This window comes from Centropristis striata, chromosome 15, assembly GCF_030273125.1.
Source record: "Centropristis striata isolate RG_2023a ecotype Rhode Island chromosome 15, C.striata_1.0, whole genome shotgun sequence".
Lineage (NCBI taxonomy): Eukaryota > Metazoa > Chordata > Actinopteri > Perciformes > Serranidae > Centropristis > Centropristis striata.
The window spans coordinates 9,615,024-9,641,417 of record NC_081531.1 but is presented as its reverse complement, the minus strand read 5'-3'; the positions used below and the strand labels follow the sequence as shown (position 1 = coordinate 9,641,417).

The 26,394-nt window shown below is 37.1% G+C and overlaps 1 protein-coding gene across 1 annotated transcript in view; it reads right to left on the bottom strand.

The window, feature by feature from the left end:
- Positions 1-11,672: 11,672 nt before the first annotated feature.
- The window catches only part of LOC131986368 (peripheral-type benzodiazepine receptor-associated protein 1), an 85,914-nt gene continuing 71,192 nt past the window's right edge, over positions 11,673-26,394 (bottom strand). Inside the window, exons 24-31 of the mRNA XM_059351278.1 lie at positions 25,508-25,607; positions 23,973-24,115; positions 23,554-23,722; positions 20,166-20,213; positions 18,751-18,866; positions 18,586-18,657; positions 16,858-16,977; positions 11,673-15,939 (exon numbers count right to left, since the gene is read on the bottom strand). Coding sequence (XP_059207261.1) covers positions 15,601-15,939; positions 16,858-16,977; positions 18,586-18,657; positions 18,751-18,866; positions 20,166-20,213; positions 23,554-23,722; positions 23,973-24,115; positions 25,508-25,607 — 1,107 coding nt within the window. The 3' untranslated portion in view covers positions 11,673-15,600. The remainder of the gene's footprint in view (positions 15,940-16,857; positions 16,978-18,585; positions 18,658-18,750; positions 18,867-20,165; positions 20,214-23,553; positions 23,723-23,972; positions 24,116-25,507; positions 25,608-26,394) is intronic.

The window sequence follows — 26,394 nt, the reverse complement described above, 5'->3', positions numbered from 1 at the left end:
CGACACGGACAACGTGCAGCTCAGGTAGAGAACGACACCGAGAGTGTGAACAGGAAGTGTGAGCGGCAATGCTACTGAAATACTTTCACCCCTGACCTGTGAGTTAGAGCAGCAGAACATGCATACCATAAAATTATTCTTTCATGTGCAGCAACAAAAAAAATCCATCCTACTGAATTTTTTTAACATGTAAAATGATTCTTGGCTCCATCGAAGCAATCTGATGCCCATCATGACTGGAGGTGAGATATATTATAGCAATGTGACCAAATATGTCTTAAATACAGAGGCTCAGGAACACTATGACCTACAGATTCTGTTTTATGTTAGAATAAATACAGTCATGGAAAAAAGTATTAGACCACCCTTGTTTTCTTCAATGTATTGTTCATTTAAATGCCTGGTACAACAAAAGGTACATTTGCATGGACAAATATAATGATAACAACAAAAATAGATAAGAGATTAATTTAAGAGCTGATATCTAGACATTTTCCATGGTTTTCCTGATAATGATTTTGGTTATTATGAAGAAAACCATGGAAAATGTCTAGATATCAGCTCTTAAATTAAACTCTTATGAGCTATTTATGTTGTTATCATTATATTTGTCCAAACAAATGTACCTTTAGTTGTAACAGGCATTAAAATGAACAAGAAATTGAAGAAAACAAAGGTGGTCTAACATTTTTTTTGCCTTATATGACTGGTTATCCCTGCAGTTTTGACCAGATTTACCTTACTCAAAAAAAAAAAAAAAAAGAACTGAAAAACGAACAAATATCACTGTTATTCAAATGTAGAGAATATTTCTCATTCTTTCCATCACAAGCGGAACAGAGACCCTTTGCACTGCAGCGGTTGGAGACAGTTTATAACCAAATGAGCAATAAACCACAAGTCAGTCTGTACGCCTCCATGTGGCCTTCTAACTCAGTGCATGTGCAGATTATGATGCAGATCATTTTTCAGTTTTCTGCTATGTAAAACCAAACGATCTCCTACTTCGGTGCAGTTTTTACCACTTTACTTCACTTTTCTGCATGTGGGTGAAGTCATTTCACGAGGTGCAACCTAAAAACAAAACCGAGAGCTGCTCTCAGAGCTGCAAGACTTCCACAACCACAGGCGTTGTCAGGAAGGCTTCAGCTCCGCCCCTGCGCCCTCGTCTTCACAGCGAGCGCCGCACCGGCAGCACGCCCTTCAGTTTCACACTCGCAGGCCTGTCTGCCACGGCCTCATTGGTGCTCAAATCTACCGCTTTTGCCCTTATTTGGATATGTCAAGGCTTTATGTAAGGGGAAGGTATTTGATCAGAAAATGAGGTGTTGGCTGGAGGTTTATAGACCCTGACAGCTCTCTGACCGGCTAGAAAAGGGTCAAAGCAAGTGGAGGTTTCTCCATCTCAGGCTGGGATTGTGCTCTGTGTGACAGGGATAAAGTGGACGCTTTGGGGAAGTAAGGGGATGTATTTTACATGGGGGTGGACTTTATCAACACAAAGCCACACACACTCAAACTGGTGTGTGTGTGAGTGTTTCATCAGGCTCTGACAACATTTCCTGTCTCTTGCAGACTAGAAAGCTACAGAACAGAGTTTTTTACTTAAGTAAAGAACTCGAGGACTTCTTCCACCTGCTGAGCACCAAATGTAACCAACAATCACAAACTGAGGGACTGAATGTGTCAGTTTTCTCATGTCAACACTGTGAACTGTCATTCCTAAAAAATCAAAAGTACCAATACAACTACAGGTGCATCTCAATACATTAGAATATGATGGAAAAGCCCATTTCCAGTAGTTCAAGTCAAATAGCCCCAACCAAGTATTGAGTCATATAGATGACATACTTTTCAGAGGCCAACATTTCCATATTAAACATACTTTTTGAAATTGGCATTTTGTAATATTCACTTTTTTTTAGACACTGAATGTTAGGTCTTCTTTAAATGTAAGCCATTATCATTATAATTAGAATAAATTAAATAAATGAAGACATGAAATGTTTCATTCTGTGTGTAATGGATCTATATAATGTGTTGTTTCCACTTTTGTATTTGAATTACTGACATACATAAACTTTTCTACCATATTCTAATTTATTGAGATGCACCTGTAGGTAAAATGCTCCATTACATTTAAAGTTCCTGCATTAAATGAAATCCTACAGAAGTATTATCAGCTAAATGACTTATTAAAGTATTAAAGTTAAAGTGCTCATTCTGCAGTGACTGATATGTATTATTATTAGATTGTTTGTACTGATGCATCAGTGTTAGAGCAGCATGTTACTGTTACACTGTTGCAGCTGATCAGGGCGGAGCTTGTTTTACCACTCGGCTAGTTTAACAATAATAATGATGATAACCTTTATTTATAGAGCACTTTTCACATTTAACAGATCAAGGGCTTTTAATAAAAAAGTGCTTTTAATGAAAAAATAAAATGAAATTGCAACACATTAGAACAAAGGCAAACAGAGAATACCATTAGACAAAAAATATATATATAAAAAATAACACTTAAGAATAAGAAAAGCAAGATCAATTGTAAAAAAAAAAAAAAAAAAAACATTAAAAAAGGTATATATATATATATATATATATATATATATATATATATATACACACACACACACATATATATACATACATACACACACACACACACACACACACACACACACATATATACACACATATATACACACATATATATATACATACATATATAGATACGTACATATATATATACATATATATATATATAAATATATATATACATATATACATATACAAACACACATACATACATACATACATACATACATACATAGACTTTTTATGCTTTTACCTGGTTAAATAAAGGATATATATAAAGGGTTAAAAGACACCAAATAAGACATTTAGAGGTGAAAGGTCTTTTTGCTGCTATCAACTCACAGACGACTGACACCAATCTCAGTATGAAAAGTGCCTAAAGCTGCCAAATTAACATGCACATTCTCAGGTAAAGTAGCTCAGTAAACATCGTGAGTAAATCTACTTTCCACTGGTGCTCTGCAGAAGCCGGTTTAGAGCAGCTCAGGCCTCTGTGGAGCTCGCCGCTCTGGGAGGGAAATAAGCTGGTGGGTGGCTCGGCGGTGTCGACACCCGGCCGAGGCCCAGGAGGTGCTTGGAGAGCGCAGGCGGGGAGGGGAAATGGCTGCCGGCCCAGATAAGGTCTATCAGGGCCCAGCTTTAGCGTGCTCCTCACACAGGGAGTTAGGATCACTTCCCCACTGGCACACGCACAGACGCTAGTGGTCGTCTGCCAGATGAAGCAGCAGCACTTCAGCGCAGGCCGATGACTCAATAAGTTGAAGAGGGCAGGGATTAGTAAAATGCAGGGCAGGGGTCAGGAGATTTGGAGGGTTGGAGGCTAAAAAAAATGCGTGGCTTTTAAAGACACCATATGCTGGATATTTTTAACAAGGCTTCATTGTGAGAGACGCGAGTCACTGAATATGAACGAATAGATGAATACACAGAATCCTCCACACAGTCAGGATGAGCTGCAAGTATTTATCTGCACCGGCTGACCTCATCTTCTTATGAATTTTGTATCATAATCGTGTCATCTTGCTCTAAAGCCTTGATAATAACCAAAATCATTATCAAGAAAACCATGGACAATGTCTAGATATCAGCTCTTAAATTTAACTCTTATGAGCTATTTTTGTTGTTATCATTATATTTGTCCAAACAAAATGCACCTTTAGTTGTACCAGGCATTAAATGAACAAGAAAGCGTGAGAAACAAGGGTGGTCTAATCATTTTTTCCATGACTGTAAGTCAATGTGGCCCTCTGAAAAATAATGTTGCCCACCTCTGCAATAGAGCATGAGTTTGTGGTGCACTTTATGCTTTTGTGGGCAACATGAGTATTACAGCAACCAATACAAAAAACTAAACATTTTGTGTCTTTTTTTCCACCTGTTCTGAATCCGTAACACAGGAGAGAAAACTGTTTAAATAAAAAAATGGATCAGCTAGAAAACCATGGAAAATGTGTAGATATCACCTCTTAAATTAAACTCTTATGAGCTATTTGTGTTGTTATCATTATATTTGTCCATACAAATGTACCTTTAGTTGTACCAGGCATTAAAATGAACACAAAATTGAAGAAAGCAAGGCTGGTCTAATCATTTTTTCCATGACTGCAGATGAATTCATAAAATCCTCACAGTTTCTGCTCGTCCACACAGTCAGTTTGAGCTTTAAGTGCTTTAAGTGTTTATCTGGTGCACCAGCTGACCTCGTCTTCTCCTTCTTATGAATTTTGTGTCATAACTGTGTCATCTTGGCTCTAAAGCCTTTGTTGGTGTTGGTATTGATATCACAATGACATCTCGAAGTCATAAACCTACATGCACCATTAAACAGGAACGAACGTCATGGAAACTCAACCATATCACATTTTTCTATACACACCCAAACTGTGTGTATAGAGAAATGTGTATGAGAACGCTGCACATACTGACCTTAAATCTAGTAGAGGAACGTATGAGATACTTGGACTTTATCTAGTATTTACTGAGTATTTCACTTTTATACTACTTTATATTTCTATTCCACCACAATTCATGAATACTATTGCACTTTTTCACTACATCCACAAAATATTGCCTTGTGTGAGGGGTAAGGACAGTTTAACAGCTGCTAAACAAAGACACAAAGGAGCTGAAACATGACATGAGAAGACACTTTAAAAAATAACAATATAGTACCTATACTGCCCTACAAAGCCTAACTGCAGTAACTACATTTTTGGTTGAAATTGAGTTATGAGTTATAACTAAAAATGAACTTCTTCTTCTGTTTTATCTTGTGAAAAAGTTTTAGATTTCAATTTGGCTTTATTTCAGAGAAATAATGTTATAAAAATTGCAGTAACTACAAAATCCAACTCAAAACCAGAGCAGACAGCAGTATTTGCACTCACCACAGTCTGCTTTGGATATGTATAAGACTTAAATATAACATTACTTTATAATATTAAGTCTAAAATACACAAATAGTTGAATAGAGTTGTTAAACACTTTTAAATACACTTATAACAAAATCAATGTGAAAATGTTTATTCACTGAAAACAAAATATAAAAGCTGAAAGAAGACAACAACATTATAGTTACTGCACTCTGGTTTTGCATTACTATTAAAACATTTTACAGCAATGTAGAACCAGAGTGAAGTAACTTTTAGGGTCAAAGGTCAAATAAATCGGTATGATTTTTGATAAGAAAAGTTACATAATCAATACATGTAGAAATAAGTGACCTACCTGTAACTACTTTGGCTGGCCAGTTAAAAAACGTTAAAAAAACTTTAAAGCAGTTTTTTCTCAGTTTTACCCTTTAGTAGTTACTGCAGTTAGACTTTGTAGGGCAGTGTAGCTCTCAAATAAATGTATTAAATAGATACACTCAGTTAAAGTACAAGTACCTCCATACAGCTATACCTACAGCCTGAGAACAAACCGGCAGTCTGTTGCCGAAGGCCCTCCTGAAACAAGGATTATTATTTGGCTAAAGGTGCCAAAATGTAAATGTGATAAGGGTGTCAGATTTAGATGTGTTAAATTGATTTAATGGTGCGCACAAACAGTTTAAAAAGTCAAAGCCCGAACCTCTAAATTTGATGTAGACAAACTAAATTTGGTAGGCAGATGTAACATGGGGAGACTTACAAAAAAGCCTCTTGGAGCCCTAACAGGAAGTCAGCCATTTTTAGTTTTCTGTGCAATTTTAATGCATTAATGTGTTGCAGCAAAATTCTGTGTTTTGAGTGCAGTAGAGTGCAGTAACTTTTAGGGTCAAAGGTCAAATAAATCGGTATGATTTTTGATCAGAAAAATTACATAATCAATACATTTAATCATACTTTAAATCAGTTTTTCTCAGTTTTACCCTTTGTGTAGTTACTGCAGTTAGACTTTGTAGGGCAGTGTAGCTGTCAAATAAATGTATTAAATAGATACACTCAGTTAAAGTACAAGGTCCTCCTGAAATCAAGGATTATTATTATTTTTGTGAATGAATCAAATTTTTGAGGGGCTAAAGGTGCCAAAATGTACATGTGATATGGGTGTTAAAAAGTCAAAGCCCAAACCTCTAAATTTGATGTGAACAAACTAAATTCAGTAGGCAGCCATTTTTACTTTTCTGTGCAGTTATAATGCATTAATGGGTTGCAGCAAAATAATGTGTTTTGCCATAAAACAGGACTCTGTTGAAACTTTAGAGTAACACCTCTCTTCCTTGCGAGATGATGACAAATTCCACTGTTCCACAAACAGTTATTTTCTAACAAACACCGCCCAAAAGTGTGGCGAGTATATGCAGCTTTACGGGTTATACACACCTCTTTCTCACGCCGTTTACACATCTAAGAGCAAAAGGCCAGTGGAACGTATATGTGCAACTATATCCACTTCCTCTACAGTAGCCTCCCCCTTCTACACCTACCTCATCAACCACCATCACACCACAGCACATTTTTATACCTTTGTATCTTATCTTGTGACCCTTTGACCAAGCCCTGTCAAACTTAAATACCTAATTATACACTCATGGAAAAAAAAACAGTTTTCTAATTTATTTAACTCATTTTAATGCCTGGTACAACTAAAGGTACATTTGTTTGGACAAATATAATGATAACAACAAAATTATCTCATGAGAGTTTAATTTTAGAGCTGATATCTAGACATTTTCCATGGTTTTCTTGATAATAAAATCAAATCATTATCAAGAAAACGGGAAAATGGCTAGATGTCAGCTCTTAAATTAAACTCTTTTGAGCTATTTTTCAAGACTTCCAAACAAGAAATTTAATTATTTCAACACTTAATTCGACTGTATTTCAGCTTTGAGTTTGTGAGATATATGAACCAATATTTTGGCCATTTTAATGCTAACTTTAAGCTAACTGATAAATAAAACATATGTCAAATTTTAAAGGACACATAATTAATTAAAGTTAAGTTATTTATGTTCAAGAGGGTTTGTGCTTTTTTCAGCATGCAAAATAAGATTAAAGTGGAAAACATGTCAAGGGAATAAGGCATTGGCGGATTCACAGTCAGTGCCTTATTCAAATAAATTGGTTATTATCAAGAAAACCATGGAAAATGTCTAGATATCAGCTCTAAAATTAAACTCTTATGAGCTATTTTGTTGTTCACATTATAATTGTCCAAACAAATGTACCTTTAATTGTCATAATCATTAAAATGAACAAGAAACTGAAGAAAACAAGGGTGGTCTAATCATTTTTTCCATGACTGTATATAAATAAGTTAAAACCAGCTCTTCATCAGGAACTACACATTTATGTCATGTCATATAATTTATCAGTTACAAGGCGTGAACGAGTACTTTTGATCCTTTTTAGTGATAATTATGTAGTTTTAGTAGGAAAGAAGGATTTTACATGCAGGTCTTTTGATTCTAATGGAGTATTTCACACAATTATATTGTCACTTTTACTTCAGTAAAGGACTTCTGCTATTAATGTCCATTTTACAACTATAACTAAGTGATTCCATACAGATTATTAGAGCTGATTTCAAAAGCCTACGAAGAGAAAACTAACAGATAAGAAAAATGCTGCTGCAAGGATTAAAAATAATAAAAATGTAACATGTGCCCCAATGTTTTTCATATCTTACCATGTAAACACTCTTATTTGAGTGTATATGTGCAGCCTCTTAACTAAAAGACTTATCTGGAGCCACAGAGCAGACAGGGGAGATTCTTTTTTGGTGACCTAGATTAGACTGTTTACTATCAGAGCAACTTCGCCTGGTTGGAGAAGAGAAAAGTTGATTTTTTTACTAGAATAAATCAGCTTTTAGAGTGGTATAAATCTAAGCTGCATTTGTCCTGTACATACAGCACATCACACTGTAGTAAACCCCCTCTCCTGTTAGCATGAAGAGAAACCCCACAGTTACAGTTGAACACATCTACAAGGAACTGAAACCTGCAGCCATTCACTTTTGAAAAGGTAATGGCAATCAGGGAGATAAAATGTGACTCAACACGCAAAAAAGTTCTCTTTAGAACGAGAGAATTCCGGTAAAAAGGGGCTCTAGTGGACTTTCATTTCAAAGGAGAGGAAGAAATAGTTTTAAAACTATTCTCACATACATTCCCCATGTGTACATCTGCTCCCTGTAACTGTTCATACTGACTTCATAAGAGAGCCTCTCAATGCAGTTTCACACAGTAACTCCTTGGAACAACTGGATATTCTGTCTTCCATCTCAAATATATTTAGGAAGGGATTTCTATGCAGGAGAGTTATTTTAGCTTTGTGTTTATTTCATTAGTTTTAAAATTTGCATTTATTCCGTTTTCAATTCAGTTTGGTTTCAGTTAGAGTAGGTTTTTGTCTTTCAGTTCAGTTTGTATTGTTCAAAAATGTTTTTATTTCCTTGTTTCAGTATTAGTTTATATATATATCTAAATAAAAATACAAGCAGTGCAAGATTCAAGAAATTCTGAATAGCTATTAAAACTGACAAAAACTATAAAATTTTTACTTTATTTGAGTTATTTTTGTAGGTATAAAATATTGTCAAATTATTACTTGAATTACCCTCCTATTATAAAAAAATATAAAAGTATTTTTCATAAGAAGAAAAAAAACAAAAAACAAAAAAAAACAATGTCATGTAAAACTATTGTATGTAGGTCTTTCAAATGTACATAAAAAAGTTTTAACATGCATTTTTTATGAAAAAGGAATGCATTTTCCTCATAAAAATCACTAAAATCACTAAATGTTGATTGAGAAGGTTAGTAATGGAGTTGTGGATAATTAAAAATGCCCCGGGTGAAATTGACCCATAAACATTTTTTGCTGTTCCTGATAAATGAACATAACAGGAGGGTTAACTCATTTTTATTTTTTTTACACCATATTTTAGTTCAGTTTTACTTTAGACTAGAATAATGTTTTGCAGCCTGTATAGACAGGAAGAACAGCGACCATTAACCCTTTAATGTACACATCAGTAAGTAAGTATTACATGGAGATACAGCCTTTAATCCTTTAATGACGTATTTTAGTGCTTTCAGCTCAAATTGTTTAATTCTGGCCAGAGTAAGTAAGTAAGTAAAATAAGATTTAAAAAACTTGTCTTACTTTTACTTCTACTTAATTTCTATCATTTCGCACCATCTGAGCTGATGGGACGGTTGAGTCAGAAAGAACCAACATGTATTAGTCACGATGAACTCATCCAACTGAAGACTTTATTTCTAGCGAAGGAAAGTCAGTCTATCAGTGAAACCATCATCTCACAGGAACTGTTTCAGCCATCAGCTACCTGACGCAACCACACCTTCCTGCATCTCTGAGCAGGAAGTCACGCACAAACCTCTTTATATTATCTGATAATAATATACGTATCACATGCACGTCATGAAACTGTTAATAAAATGATCTGAAGTGATATAAAAAAGGTCAAATCCACTGTAAATAGGTTACATTCACAGTGTGTAGTAATCCGTTTCCATGTCTTTATTACTTAAGTTCCCATTGCTCTGTGCTGTGGACAGAAGCTGCATGAAGCTACAGGACGCCTGCATGAGTTTGAATGACATCATCGCTCGCAGCACGGCATCAGAAACGATAAAAAAACTGAGCTTAAGCCTTAAAAGGATTTGATTTGAATGTGATAAAGAAAAATGACATTATTAAAAGGAAATCGAGGATGTGGTCGTGTTTTTTTATGTTTAGAAAGAAGTTAAATATTGTATACAAAATATGACACGTAGAGTGTTTTTGTTTCCCGTTTAGTTTGATTGAAAATGTATCTTTGTAGCTGTGAGTGCAGAAGGCAGAGAATGAAGCCGGAAGAAGAGAAAGAGAGCGGCTGTGACTGTTAGACCTCTTCCTGTGGTTACATCACGTGGTCTCGGAGGGTTCAAAAGGAGACAACTTCTTCTTCTTCATCCACTCCTTGGACAGACTGAAGACACCTGCGAGGCTGCCGGACAACCGTCACTTAAAACAAGAGAAAAGAAGGTTGAGGTAAAGTATGACGGGCGACATTGTTTATCTCATGCTACAGTTATTTGCAATCGACGTGGTAAAAAAATGCTTTTTATCTGATTTATCTGTCAGATAATTAAAGATAAGTTACAGCTTTTTTACTTCATTAACTTTGCATTTCTTTTAACTTCTGCTGTGAGAGACCTCTATTCAGAAGTCCATTTAGAATTTAGATTAAAACACATTACACTTAAAACTCTTTTTTGCTGTTTGCTGTAATATTACTAATATTATTATGTTTAACTGTTAAATGTATTTATCGACTTTTTGCATTTAATCTCATTGTTTCGGATCTGAAATTGGAAGTTTGTAGATATTTCTACAAAACTTTTTATTTTAAATATACCCAGAGATCTGTTGCTCAGACAGAAGAGCTTAGTCATTGCTGACAAAATGGCTTCCTCAAGATAGCGCTTCCTCTGGCAAGACTTTTGCCTTAAACTCAGCACTGAAGGGCAGTTTGAGGCACACGGGTGGGGTCCTTTGGGTGTTTTTTGTCTTGTACAAACATGCAAACAGGCCTCAGTTAGATCTGTGTGGAAAACTACCCATCAAGACAAATCAGGAAGTGTGCATTTTCTGGGTTGACTTTTGAAGCGAGGGGCTGTTTGAGCGTTTGAGGTTTCAGTGTCAGAGTGTGTGTCCGGGTGGGGGTTGGTGTGTGTGTCTGTGTGTGTGTGTGTGTGTGTGCAGCTGCAGACGCAGGTGCAGAAGAAGAAGAGAGAAGTGGTTCGAAGACAGAAGACGAGCAGAGGATGTACAGTGCAGTCATCCATAAAGTAGAAAGCACTACTAAACTCCTCGCCACAGTGTAGTGTTTCCTACTTTATGGATGAGTGTACTGTTGGCTTCAGGGAGAGGAGAGGCCCCGCGTGGAGCCCGCACAGGAAGTCACAAAAGAGGAAGCTGCTTTGTCTCACAAAATGCCACGCATTACCCAGAGTGTTGCTCCAGTTAATTCACATGGGTGGTGTGTGGCGCCGAGCAAAACCTCGCTACTCTTTCCTCCATTTTAAAACTCAACTGTCCTGTAAAAGAAGAGATAATCACGTACATATGATGTGTAATCTGTGTGATGTGCAATAAAGATGGGAATGAAACAATACCTTGTGTTAACGTCTGTCATCCACACGCACTAAAGACTCTGTTTTCTGTGAAAATATACATACTTTATTCCTGTAAAAAGATCCATATTGAAAGAAACCACCACAATTTTCAAGTCCTCTGTGTACTACATCTTCAGTTACTGTTCCTCCATCCACAATGTCTGGACATGCAAAAAGAAAAAAAAAAAAAAATCTGAAAAAAACAATATTAACAAAAATATTTACACATGAGCTTCCAAAAGGGTAATAAAAACATTAATATATAAAAAGGTAAATCTTCCACTTTCAAACAATGAATGCAGGTCAGGAAAGAGAAAAAAAAAAAAAAAAAAAAAAAAGAAGTTTCCCGCGCTGTATGAAAATATACCACAAGTCCCAACACTTCATTATATACAGACAGCTCCTACAGCTTCTTCTCCACTGCATTTACAACTCAAATATTGTGGACAAGTCCGCCTAGAAAAACATAAATATGACAGTAACATAAATAAGGCCGAACATGGGTATAAACATTGGTATGCATGCAGTCAATAAACATCCTGTAAACAACATATTAAGACTAAACAAGGTCTTCTTGTAAGGCTAAATATGATCAACTGAGCTAAAAGACGAGCTATGTGGGTGCTATTCAGTCAACAGCGGAGCCGCCTACTCACTACACAGCAGGTAGAGGAATACTTGTGCATTAAAAGGCCGTCAATTACAAGATCAGTACAAATATTCACTGTACATTTCGGCAACTTTTGAGCATCCAAACCCCCTTTAAAAAAAAAAAGAATAAATAAATAAAACATACAGTACAGCCTCAGTCTTGCTTCTATCCCGGCTATATTACATCTAAAGTGTCTTTGTCGATCCGCCCTCCCTTTTATTCTTGGCATCATCATGCTCCCTTTATGTAACACTGACAAACAGTTAAAAACATTCATGACGTTAAAGAGAAAACAATGTGTGACAGCGTGAGTGAAATCAGGTCGGATTTTTTTTTTTTTTTTTTTCAAAAACGAACCTCCAGGCCTCAACCCCGCCTCGCCCTCATGCTGCTTGGTCTCTCGTAGCTATGGTAACAGGCAAAGCACCTAAGATTTTGGCATATTCTGCAGTTTTTTTTGACAGCCGGAGTCAACACGTGGCTCAGCATTAATAAGAAACTACAAGTAAAAACCTGAGAAGTTACCGAACAGCCCTGTGTCACACAGATGAACCATCCAATCAGAATGAGTTGTAACTGAGCTCAATACTAAGGCCGGGTCCACACACTCCCACCAAAACTCAACACTTGTACTACACAGTAATGTGAGTCAACCATTAGAGGATACATAATGTTTATATGTATCTATTTATAATGCTAATGTTTTTTAGCTTTAACTAAACAGTCTGTATGATGCCAGTGTGTGGACACAAACTAACCGAGAGACACGGTTTAGCTTGTCCGACCAAATGTTCACACACCAGAATGTTATTGTACTCAAACATGGAGGCAAAGTAAAGATACACAGACACGTTATTGCAGAGTCTTTCACAGTACAACAGAGCCACAATCCACCAGTGTCAAGAATGAAAACTCACTTTAAATGAGCATTTAAAGTGTTGTTCCTGCATGCTACGTTCAACAGTCAATAATGAATCCTAAAGGCTTATATACTGTATGTATATAACACTGTTTCATTCTCTAATGTGACTATTTCATTTATCTAGAATATTTTGTGAATTTGGAGTATTAATTAGCTAAGATGCCCTACAAAGCCTAACTGCAGTAACTACGCAACGGGCAAAACTGAGAAAAACTGCTTTAAAGTTATTAAAGCCAAATGAGTTATAGGTAGGTAAGTGATATGACACTTATTTCAACATGTATTGATGTTATTTATAAGCTCAAAAATCATGACAATTTTTCTTTTCATTCTTTGAACCCAAAAATGTAGTTGCTGTACTCTGCTGTTCTAATAGTAATGCACAAACAGAGTGTAGTAACTACAATGCTGTTGTGTTCTTTCAGCTTTAATATTTTGTTTCAGTGAATAAACATTTTAAAACTGAATTTGTTATAAGCGGTAAATGAACTTACTGCGGTTTGCTTTGGTTTTGATTTGGATTTTGTGTTTTTTTATATAATTATTTCTCTGAAATAAATCAAAATTGAAATCTAAAACTTTTTCACAAGATGAAACAGACAACAAGGAGTTCATTTTTAGTTATAACTCAATTTTGACCAAAAATGTAGTTACTGCAGTTAGGTTTTGTAGGGCAGTAAGGCTGCAGATGGTCAATTAATCAATTAGTCCAAAAGGTTTTCAGACTGACCAGAACTTGTTTGAGAATAATCACATTTAAATTTTTAGATTTCTTTTTTTTTTTTTTTTTTTTAAATCAGCAGGAGTGGCACCGAACCCCCCACAGCTCCCCGGGTGCAGAAACGTGCAGCCCACTGCTCCTAAGCATGGTGCGTTCACTGGAGTGTAAAAGGGATGGGTTGAATGCAGAGGTTGAATTTCCCAGTTGTGGGACCAATAAGGGAATCTTAATCATAATCATAATCTTAAAATTGTAGCTAACTCACTGATCATGGCATTATTATACTTTATGTTTAGTTGTCGAAATAACGCTCCAAAGTTCGGCTTTTTTTATGTTTCATTCAAAAAAATTCAGAGTAGTGAAGCTTAAAGTTGAGGAAAGTTTGATAAAATGCTGCAGTTGTTGTCGTCCATACATGTTTGATATCAGTTCAGTTCAGTTTGACTGAATACTTTGTTGGTCAGTCTGTGGGTTTGACTCTCATTGTGGCTGCACCAGATCCTGTATAACACTGGAGAAAACCTTTTGGACTTCACAGTGCTATGGAGTTATTGGAAATGTTTGGATCAGAGTAGTTGGAAACAATCCTATGCTACTTCAACTGGAATCCAAATATTGAAAAATACTAGTGCATCCTCATTTTTATCTGCCAATGTGCAGAAAAAAAACAGGTATAAACCAAATTCATAGACATGCAAAAACTACTCAAAAACTAAGCACAGCCCAATTTAAAAGACTCAAACTATTTTAAAACCGGAACATTTGTCTTGATTTTGTATATTTGGGGAGATTCGTCAATGGTGAAAGCATTTTTAATCAACTCCGAGGACAATCAATTTAAGCAGAAACACTTAATATTTGATGAATTTTAGGTTCTCAAATGTCAGAATTTACCTTTTGTTCCTTATCTTACATGATATTTAATTGGATATCTTTAGGTTTCTTTAACTGTTGGGGGGACTGAAACTGTGATTGTTTTTTACAGGTTTACTGGCCAAAAGATTAATTGATTAATCGCTAATGATTGAGTACTGATCATTAGTTGCAGCCTACTGATCACCAGATCACTTTGTTTTCACCTGCTGCAGGTCTCTGTCTCACACTCACACACAGACAGAAAATATGCAGTATGCAACATTTAGGCCGGTTGTGACTGCTGTCACAAACATGGAGAGCTCCTGTGTTAATGTCAGAGAAAGGCATCTGTTTTCAGTCTCACCACTGGACTGGACAGCTTCAGCCACACACACACACACACGTCATACACACACATCACACACACACGTCACACACACACACCAAAGAAGGACAACCCTTCACCTTCTTTACTTTCAATAACCAGTCTCAACGTCAAACCCTTTAACTAATTAGATCTAAACTAGACATCACCACTGTCTCTGACAGCTCTATATGACTAACTTCCTGCCCTGATTCATGCAATGTGGTGATGGTTGGGGCAAGAGTCTGACAAATAAATAACATGTTCTGTACAAAGTATAGATATAAATACTCTTAAAGGTGAGAAACACATGTGAGAGACGAGCAGAAAGATATTTAAAATACATAGTGCATTCTTTGTAGTCACACAGAGGAAGAGATCGACTGCTGCTTCTGTTTGTTTGCTTCAAATAAATAAAGTGGCACCAGTACATGAACATTAAAGCTAATATTAAATTAGCCGTGTCTGAGCTGGGCTGAAGTCGGATCTGCGGTTCAATATCGTTTGCTTTAAATTAAACCAATCCATAAAGAGATATCCGTTTCATGTTTAGCATTAAAGCCTTTTTAGTTGAAAAATTGCAAATGCTTAGATAGATAGGTAGTATTTAGAGTATATTTGTGTGTTTGCACACTCCACATGCATTTCTACATGCTCGTGTGTTGCTGTAAGCATGTATGTATGCTGATGCACTCTAAATTTAACAGCTGCTAGCAGAGCTCTAAGGCAATGTATAATTACTGACGGTTAAAGCATCAGTTATTAGATCTGATGGCCACTAACCGAACCGACTACCAACCGAGACTAACAGTGAAGATAGAAAAAGTGCTTTCAATGTGACGCGAGTATTCTGAGTCAGGTGTCCTGACTCTCATTCTTTCTTGCTGGATCCCAGCTTTTTGAACAGCTTCTTGCCTTTGGAGAAAAAGCTTTTCTTCTTCTTGGCTTGTGCAGAGCAGTCAGTCTGTGTCGGGGGGTCTGCTGGGAGGGGGGCAGGGGGGGAGCAGCAGGCCTCCACTGCTGCTGGAGCCGGAGGTGGGCCTGGAGCAGGGTCCAGGTCTGATGGGAGGCTTGCAGCCGGAGTCAGTTTGGGTCGGAGCTCTGTGGGCTCTGTCGGGTCGGGGGAGGGGGGGTCTGTTTTGGGGGGCAAAGCTCCTTCTGGGGTGGAGGGTCGAGGGTCTCGTGGCTCTGTAGAAGACGTCCAGGTACCCTTCAGGAAGAGATTCGGACTTTTAGAAACAATATCTAAAGCTTAATTATGCTTAAAATGACAGGTGTATCTCAATAAATTAGAATATCATAGAAAAGTTGATTTATGTCAGTAATTCAATTCAAAAAGTGGAAATAACACATTATATAGATCCATTACACACAGAATGAAACATTTCATGTCTTAATTATTTAGTTTCTTCTAATTATAATGATTATGTCTTACATTTAATGAAGACTTAAAATTCAGTGTCTCAAAAAATTTTAATACTACAAAAGACCAATTTTAAAAAGTATGTTTAATGTGGAATTGTTGTCCTCTGAAAAGTATGTCCATCTATATGACTCAATACTTGGTTGGGGCTATTTGACTTGAACTACTGGAAATGGACTTTTCCATTATTCTAATGTTTTGAGATGCACCTGTAAATCCCAAAGAGAAACTAAAGGATAGGACACACACAAAGGAGGGGGCAGGGGATCAACTTTTTAACCCGTGTTTAAGATGGAGGATCATACACAAAGGCTCAGTGTGGAACTAGAGAGAAGGTGGATTGAAGAGGACATTAACAGGGAGTGAACAGGGGGCACTAGTAGTGACCACTGAGATGCTATAGTCCTTTCTAAAAACACTTACGATCAAGTCTCAAAGTGCACACTTCGTTTGTGCTTCTGCAAAAGGCCATGCAGGAAACAACGGGGTGAAAGAAATGTGACAAGGCAGAATTAAAGAAACGGAACAGAAAATAACACCAAAAAAGCTGGTAGAAATACATGCAAAGTAAAAAAAAAACAAGGTCATTGAGGATGTGGAAATGGCACATAATGTATGGCTGCAGGTCAGGAGGTCGGTCACAGTTCCATATACAGTACACCGTATACACTAATGAATGCCTGATAGACAGAAATGTTAAGCCACCTGTGACTCTTTCTTGTGTTCTGGTGCAGGGTGAGCAGAGAGAGGGCCGGGTGGAGCATCGTCTGGTAAGGCCTGCAGGAAGTTCGAGGGCACCAAGCCTCTGTGTCCATTCAAGTCTCCCTGCAAGAAAAATATATTCAACGATTATGTAACTCTTAAAGCAAAAATTACAATTTATTTGACAGTTCCAGGTTCTTAAATGCAAAATTTGCTGCTTTTCTTGGTCTTACACAGGCCTGTCACGATAATTACTATATCGAGTTATCGTTTCAGATATAAAAATGGACATGATAGTTTTTTTCTGGACTCAATATATTGACTTTTTGTGCTTTTTTGTGTTGTGTTTGAAGTGATGCTGCGAATGTTTAACAGGCAGTACGAATTGCCAAAAAAAACTATCTTTCCCAAGCAGCCATTCCAGCTGTTTATATCTTATTTTAATAATAAAATAAGATAATACATAATGATTATCTCATTACAATGTTTTGTTAATAGAGCCTGAAAGTATTTAATATTTATTTATGTTTTATTTATCTAGGATATTTTAATATTTCTTTTCCACTTTTCAATTCCAATGTTTAATATTCTCGAGATTTAAAAATTAATTGCTGTGGAAAAGGATGTACTCATTATGCTCTAATGTCGTTATAAAACTGAAACAACATCGATGCAACGATACTAACGTTTATCGTGATAGTTTCTGGAAAAATAAATAGTCCTAAAAAATGTGTAATCATGACAGGCCTAGTCTTAAATCATAGTAAAATGAATATTTTTGGACAAAACAAGACTGAAAATGTTCAATAGGGTGTTAGGAAATAATGATGGATGCTTATTCACTGTTGATGATTAAAAAATATATAGTTGCAGCCCTATTATATTGCTACTATTACTATTACTACTCATTGTATTTGTATATGCTATATGTGTTCACCAACCACTTAATTAGGTACACCTGTTCAACTGCTTGTTAACTACAAATAAATACAGTATTATGCAAAAGCCTGATTTTTGATAATGGACGCTTTTATTTTGAAAGGACGAAAAGAGACTTCCTGTTGATCGTAAAACTAACTCAAGTGAGATTAAACTGAAAAGATAACGTCATGAGTTCAATGTTTTATGTTTTAGCCCCTGAAGAGACATGAGGTTAGTTTTCACAGTAATTTTGCATATTTAAATGTGTTTTGTGTTTAAATAAGTTTTTGATAAAATTAAACTGAGTAATTAATGCTAGCAAGGTTTGACGACAACTTAATTCTCAGCTCATTGGCTTACGTGTGGCCTCAGAACTGAACACTCGGCTGTGTTTCAGTTCGGTGATACTGATACGCAGTCAGAGATAAAATTAAAATTAAACAATACACAGATCGATTAAAAATTCCATGTGATCGAACAAATACTTAACAACCATTAATCAATCATCGACTAACTATTCCCATCCCTAATAGCTGTATATAGTCATCTCAAATGTCCTTATTTCTTATTTTATTTTGATTTATTTATTCAGATAGTCAGAATCAATATATTTTCATTTCAACTTATGTAGATGTGTTGTCTCGAAAAACTCCTATTCACACAGTAATTATCATCATTATTATTAGTATTTTAATAAATATAAGAAAACAGCATTGCTAACAACCACACAATGATTTCATGACATTGCAACTCACTAAAATGTAGCAATAAACAAAACTTTCTTAATTCTCCAGCTGTGTAAACACTTACGTAGAAGAAGCCATCTTCATCCATGTCACCAAACACATGTATGATGTCTCCTGCACTGAAGGTCAGCTCAGCCTGAACAGTCAGAAAAAAACAAGGCGGATAATAAGCAAAAACTACTACACAGACACACCCACAAAAAATATATATGGCATGTATAAATCTGACCTCTATGTCAGTGTTGGGGGAACTCTCTCGTGGATCGTAATCAAAGATGGCGACCATCCTGCGAGCTCCGGGGGCTGGGTTCCCCACAGCTGCAGCAGTGGCAGTCTGGCTGGGATCTGTCAGTCAAACAGACACAGTACAGTCAGACAACCTGATCATTAGACCCGTAACGTGTCTCTGCAATGAAATCAGCTCATCAGCATGCAGGTCCGACTCACTCAGCCTCATGCTAGGCCGAGGAAAAGTCACAGCACTGCAGTCAAACACATGAAAATAAGAATACAAAAAAATAAAAGGAGATTAGCAGTGAGAGGTTGTATTTTCAGTGAAAAGCTTACAGCAGCTCGAGCTGTAAAAATGAAATGAATTGATGATTGAATGATGTCACTGGCACTGTGAAATGAAAAGTTAGGAGAAGGGACTGCTTGACGTTTAGAACTGGGGATTAAATAAGAACTTTAGTAGACGACAGTAGATTTACGGCCAGGAAACTATAAAAGAAAGAAGTTTTGCATTAGTGCTGGTCTTGGTTTCTCTTACAAGGACTACTTCTTCCTAACATTGAATGGTTTAAGCTTGAAATTAACGTAGTATTGCTGGCTAACATTAGCTAAACACTGTGTGAAAGCTCACTCAGTTTGTTGACTTAAAAAGTTACAAGCATCAGCAAGTGGTAAAGGTTCAGATTTATAGTCACATTCAGTCATGGAAAAAACTATTAGACCATTGTTTTCTACAATTTCTTGTTCATTTTAATGCCTGGTACAACTAAAGGTACATTTGTTTGGACAAATGTAATGATAACGACAAAAATAGCTCATAAGAGTCTAATGTAAGAGCTGATAATTAGCCATTTTCCATGGTTTTCATGATAATAACCAAAATCATAATAAGAAAACCATGGAAAATGGCTAAATATAAGCTCTTACATTAGACTCTTATGAGCTATTTCTGTTTTGGGTGGTCTAATATTCTAATATTTCAAGGGTGGTCTAATATTTTTTTCCATGACTGTATAATTTGGTCAATGGCAGTAATAAAAAACAGAAAACAAGACAACTTTACGCCAATGTGGGTTCATGCACTACACAGTGTTGTAATGACCCTTCCTTCTTTTATAATAAGTATTTGATTCTATTGTTTTCCTGCTTTTTTTTTCCTTTTTGGAGGATCTTTAAAAGGTCAAATTCTTCAGAATATCCCCAAATAATCAAACAGTCCCTAATAAGGATGAATGAAGGTGAGCCCTGGTGTTATCAGCAGCTAGAACACAGACCAAACATTAAAGAAAAGGTTCATAAAATGACACGTGAATGTATAGAAGAGCAAGTAAACACATGCTGTCCTCCAGTGGACGTAGAAACGGTCGTCAGACGTCATGCAGATGAAACAGACAGAGTTAGAGAAGTACAAACCTTGGCTGGAGGAGTCTACGCTCTCCTCCCAGAGTGCTGCAGACTCCACTGGAAGAGACGAGGTATAGGGAAAGAGCATAAGCACAGAGAATGATACGAGACCTCAGAGGGCCAAAGAATAATCCTGTCTGGAGGTTAAAGTATGTCTCACACAGAGTCACAGGTGGAGATCAGAGGGGATGGATGTCTCAACAAGTGAACTTTAGGTGATCATGTAATGCAGTTGTGACATCGGAGCAGAATAATAGCAAAAGGACTTTCTTTTCTCAACCAATAAGTAACATTCTGCTGCTATGTCTGCAATGTATTACATGAATATCCAATGAAAGCTGACTCAGTACTCATGTATGTGCCTATTAAAGGAATAGCTGGGATCTTTTGAAGTGGGGTTCCATGAGGCACTTATCCATAGTCAGTGTTTTAGCTAAACTTAAATTGATATAAAAAAATTGTAGGTACCTAAAATATGTTTATCTGCTGCCAACCATCACCTACTGCAGGAAAAAAAAACTGACAATGAATAAGCACCTCATACAACCACACTTCAAAACATCTAAACTATCCCTTTAACATTTGTGATAGTGTAATTGACAAAAATGATTAAAAAAAATAAACCTGTGGAAAGATGAAGTTACTGTGATTGGCCTAGAAGTGTAACACCTAATAATAGATAATGATATATAAAACGGTAACACTTTATATTAAGGTACACATATTCAACATTAACTAGTTGCTTATTAGCATAGCATATTGGCCCTTAATTACTCATTATTAAGTAATGCATTATTCTGCATGGCCTTGTTATACAACCAGTAAGCCATTAACTAAGAGTTTTCCCTCAATAACCTCAGAATTATTGCTTATTAGTCATAAGTAAGGAAGTTGTTGTATATGAGTTACAATCTTAATATGCTTTGCTTTGTACGGACTTTATAAGGATAATAATTATTCTACCTTAATAAAACTCAATGAATATGGTCTGTTCTTACATAACAAAACACAAAACTACAAAGTATACGGCAGAATAAGGCATTTATAAGTACTTAATAATGACTAATTAAGAGCCAATATGTTACTAATTTGCATGTAAATAAGCAACTAATTAATGCTGAATATGTGTACCTTAATATAAAGTGTTACCGATAAAACTACTGTAGAGAGTCATAGTGGTAATATATCAAAAGACTACTGGGAAGCTGCCTCATTTCATTTCTACAGTAGCTGACCTCAAAAAAAATCCCCCCTGGTCGCTGAGTGAGAAGCAGCAACTGAAAGAGCAAAAGCTAAAAGTGAAAGAGACAGAAAGAGAAGCAAACCAGAGAGGAGAAGAAAGGAGGGAGGTGGGAAGCCGCAATCTGCAGCGAGACACACCTTTCTTGGATCGTCTCGGTTTCGGCGGTGGAACAGGGCGACGCGGAAGCTGTGCGTGTGTGCGAGTGCCTTTATGGAGTTTTAGAAAGGAAGACCAACAACAAAAATATTGAAACCAAAAAGAAACACAGAGGTGCAATTGTTTGAGAGAAGCAGACCAGACAAAGTAGACAATGAAAAGCCAGTGAAGAGCAATTTAAAAATGACAACCAGTGAGCAGCAGACACAGCAGTGAGCACAAGTGGAAGTGAAAAGGTTAAACCATCTGTAGATACCGCTCTGGGTAGCAAGCAGGAAACAGAAGCAAAGTGTCTGTCAGCTTGATTTTACAGCGTGGCTCACTACACCTTGCTGCAGGCAAACACTTTGACTTTGGTTTATTTTTTAGACACCTGCATGAAAACGCAGTCAGTGACTGAGAATAGATGGTTATTATTTCCTTTATAGCAACACAGTGAACAAGAAGCCATAAACACATACAAAGTAATGCAAATATTGGAGACTGACATTGTGATATTTGTTTTCTGCAATATACAGTAATATGAAAAATAGCCTGCATGAGTTTTCACCCTTTAGGAGTCTCGGGGAATGCTCTTATAGAAGAAAAGTTTTGTAGAATTTAAAGTGAAATGCATCAGTCTGGTGCAAAATGAAGAGGCTACATCAATGAAGATAATTAATTCATAATTGAAAAAGATAAAAGTCTGTTCCTGTGGCGATAAGTCATTGTTTTTCGAGAAACGGCCACCAAACTACAACCTGATTTTCATCAATGTAAATGAGCAATAAACACCATATTTAAGGGTGTAGTTGAACTAAAATCACCCTGACACATAAATGAGCTATCCAGGTAGTAGGCTACTACAACTATTGTTTTGGGAAAATCTGCTTTTATGTAATTTATGTGAATTTGACAAATATTAGACGTTTTGAGGACAATCAGGTTGTAGCTTGCAGTCTACTTTGCCAAATTCAAAAAGTTTACTTTATTCTTGACATTTCCAATTTTTTTCCTCAACATTTTATTTCCACTTTTTTCTCCAGTGCATAACAACATTTTTTTCCTCCTCCTCTTTTTCCCTCCTACTTATCCCTGATCCTTTGAGCTCTTTTAAACAATTTCATAATAAACACATTTACCTACAAATGATGATGACAAGACCAAAAAGTCACTCAACAAAGCCTGGTAAAGTAGAAGAGGTTGGTGTTTAAAGACTAGTTGGGTGGATTGCTGATAAGTGCTGTAAAGCTCATGACTGAAGCCACCAACCATCTTCCCCCCGGGTTATTTCCAAGCCGATCTAACCAGAGGAGGCCAGCTGGGGAGACGTACCGTGGGGGAAACCTCACACACTGAGCAGCTGAACAACCAGGTTGAGTTCCCCAAGATTAGTCATAGAAAACGAGATTTGTGCGAGCAAAAAGTTGTGGCATCACGTTTATGATATTGCCTTCTTGACATTGCACATCCTAAAATGGAAATATTGTGCATGTGCTCATTACAATCTTGATGCTGAAATTATGTATCTTACAGCACCAGTTGAGTCCATTTCAATATAGCTCAACTGGAATCTAGTCTGATATGATGCAAGCTTTCTTTGAGCTTCCTGCTGGGTCAAACAGTCAGCAGCCTGAGGGAGCTTTCACTTCTCCTCCTTCATCATCATCTGAAAAAAATGTTTTCTTCAATTAACCAGAAAACAAAATATGACAATGTGTCTCTTTACACAGCTGGCCAATTTAATAACTGGAAAAATAAAAGTGAAAATGTATATTTGAATTCTGGATTCTGAACACTTGTGCTGCTATTTTCACTTCCCACTTAAACATGAACAGCGGTGATATTATGAGTCAAACATTACAATTTACACCTACAGTAAAGGATGTAAAAGTCTTGTTTCTAACCGTAAAAAAACAACATTTAACAGCACACAACATGATAACAATTTACACAGAACACATTTGTCATTTAGTGTGAAATCCGCCCACAGGCACGTGTTTAGACAGTTCCACCTACCGATCTTCTCCATGGAGGCTGCTGTGGACAAGAAGCCCTGCTGCAGGAGCTGCTGCCGGGTCTCCTCATCCTCCACCTGGATCTCAGAAACCATGTTGCATGGAACATAGCCCAGATGACCAGCGGACTCTCCTCGGTAGAACCCGTCAGGATCTTTATCTCCGTAAACCTGTTAAGAGGAGTGAAAATGTTTCTACTGGCCCACTGTAATATTACTATCTCCATATTATATTTAATTAATGTCTTGTGGGCTTCCAAAGATGGGTCAAAGGTACAGAAATGCTCCAAAATGACTCATAAGAGGATCATTATATAATATGTGCATATTTAACCTTGTGTGTGCATTAGCCTCCGTTAATGTGAGCTAATCAGGGATGCTTTAAATAAAAGCGGTGGTGTCTGAGCTGTGGGGGACATACTTTGATGATCTGTCCTTCAGTGAAGGGCAGCTCTTCCTCAGCAGCATCAGGATTGGGCGACATAGTGGCAGGATCGTAGGGGAAGAGGGCCACAAAGATACGGACGTCACCGTCTCCTTTTGTCTTTGGTGAATCAACACCACCTGCAGACACACACAAATGGTCACAATACTTATCCAGATGTATTTGGCACAGGATTTACATACTTGAATGATGCTTCTTCTCAGGTGACTGATTCACAAGCGTCTTTCCTTTAGTTTAGAGAAGTGCAGTGTTCAAAGCACTGATTATCTTATGAGTCTTAATGCTAAATTCCTCACGTTGACAGAATTTTCTGTGGGTTTAATTAAAACGAATAACAAATGATTCATTCATTTCCAAGCAATTTCTTTTGCTTCGGTAATGCTGCCTTTATAAAATCTAAATACAATTTACAGTCACTACTATTCCACTACACCTACTCCGCACATAAGCCATGCATAGCTTGCACTGTGCTCTGCAAATAGCATAGGCAGCTCTCCCCTCCCCCACCTCCCACCAGTGCTGCTATGAACAGTGTTCGCCGAGCACAGGCATGTCCTTAAAAGAGGTAATCAAGCTAAACCACTGATCCTAAGCTGTGTGAGCCGTTTGACAAACGTGCACTCGTTCATGATCTGCAGCAAGCAAGCACCAGGGAAAACACTGTTTGACCCACTCTCTAATCTAAATCTGGGGACGTTCACTGACAAAAAAAAAAGGATATTATCAAAGGTGCAGATCATGCAAAGCTGCCTTTAAGTGTGGCTTGTAGTACTGTTTTCAGCATAGCAAGCATGAGGTATGACACCGCTGTGGCTAAAAGTATTACAACTATAGCCTATTTGACAGCGAGCGACAAATTTGAAGAGCTGTAGTGAGACTTTAAGCTGCGCTGAGGAGACGTGTTCTCTATCTCATTAGGGAGAATCAGCCCATCTGTGGCAAGAGTCACGGGCAACTTGCACACTTTCACATCCTCACTGATTTTCTAGTAGATAGGACAGAACTTCTCCCTGCACCCTTCCTCTATCTGAGTGCACGTGTACATTTAAGCTCTTGTGTGTGTAGTCAACTGTGAAACCCTGAAAGGTTAGGCTTATTAAACAAGAGTGCAGTCTGTTTCATTGTGTCAGAAGAAAATAAGCAGAGAGAAAGAGAGAAGCTCATACGCCCTCGCTGCAGGTCGTTTCTTTGCTGGCTAATCGAGGTTACTATTTTAATGTCTGTCACTTCCTCCTGTCATGACAAGCCACTTTGGGTTAAGCCGGTTCTCAGCTTAGCAGGCTCTCTCCCACTTCATCGCTGCAGCTACAGCACCTCCCTCTCCCTGACCCCCACCCTCCCCTCCCTTCCTACACAAGGTGCTAATCTGACTACCATCATGTGAGAGAGGGGGAGACGTGCCAACAGAAAGCACAGGTGTGTCAGCGTCAGACCACTACAGATTTTAGCTGCTCAAAAAGACAGAATCGAGAGACGGAAACAGGAAGACAAAAGAGGAAAGAGTCTCTGACCTTTGAATTGCTTGGCCTGCAAGCATGCTGGTTTAGAAGAGAGCTCAGCCTGTGCTCCCCACGACGGGCCGGCCTCAGCAGCAGGGATCTGGCTGGGCTCCTGCTCAACATACAGAAAAAAACAAGACAATAAGAATCTAATAAAGAAACAAAATCACCACTGGGGAGGAGAGGACACTTTGGGTTCAGGAAGAATAAATGGAAAATGTAGCTGTTGATGTTTTTAAACAATATTCAAAAAACTGTGCTTTATCTCATTGGAATGTATTTAAATTGTTAGTTATTTTAGTGGAGATACACTTGAACAGGGTTTCACACATTCTGCTGTTTCAACATAAACATGTTCCTTTTTTTTGCATTGTGGTGGTGTTGGCAGACACAAACTAGAGCACAGTCACTGTGGGCTAATGCGGGACAAGGCACACTAGTTAAAGACAAGAGCTGAGTGATTTTAGAGGTATAGGAGAATATGAATGCAACAGGAAGTAGAGCAGTCAGACAGAAGGAGAACAGTCAGCTACACGTCAGCTAACAACCCAACTGGCATGTTATTTAGTGTACCAGTAGTATTCATAGTGTACCATTGCAGCATGCTGTTAAAGTAAAAAAAATAAATAATATGCATATGAAATACAATACAAACTAGTATATTAAATAAATCCTGAAATAAATGTAATTATAAATATATACACAATTTGAATAAATGTTTTTATCCAAAAAAAGGGACTATATGTAGTAAAATAAATGTGGTATAAGGAATTAAAGGTCCCCTGAAAAAAATTAATGTGGAATTATGAAATAAAAGTCCCATGAAATATGAAGAGTAGTCCTTTTAAAAAACAAAAAATATTTTTTAAATAAAAACAAATTATTATATATTATATTAA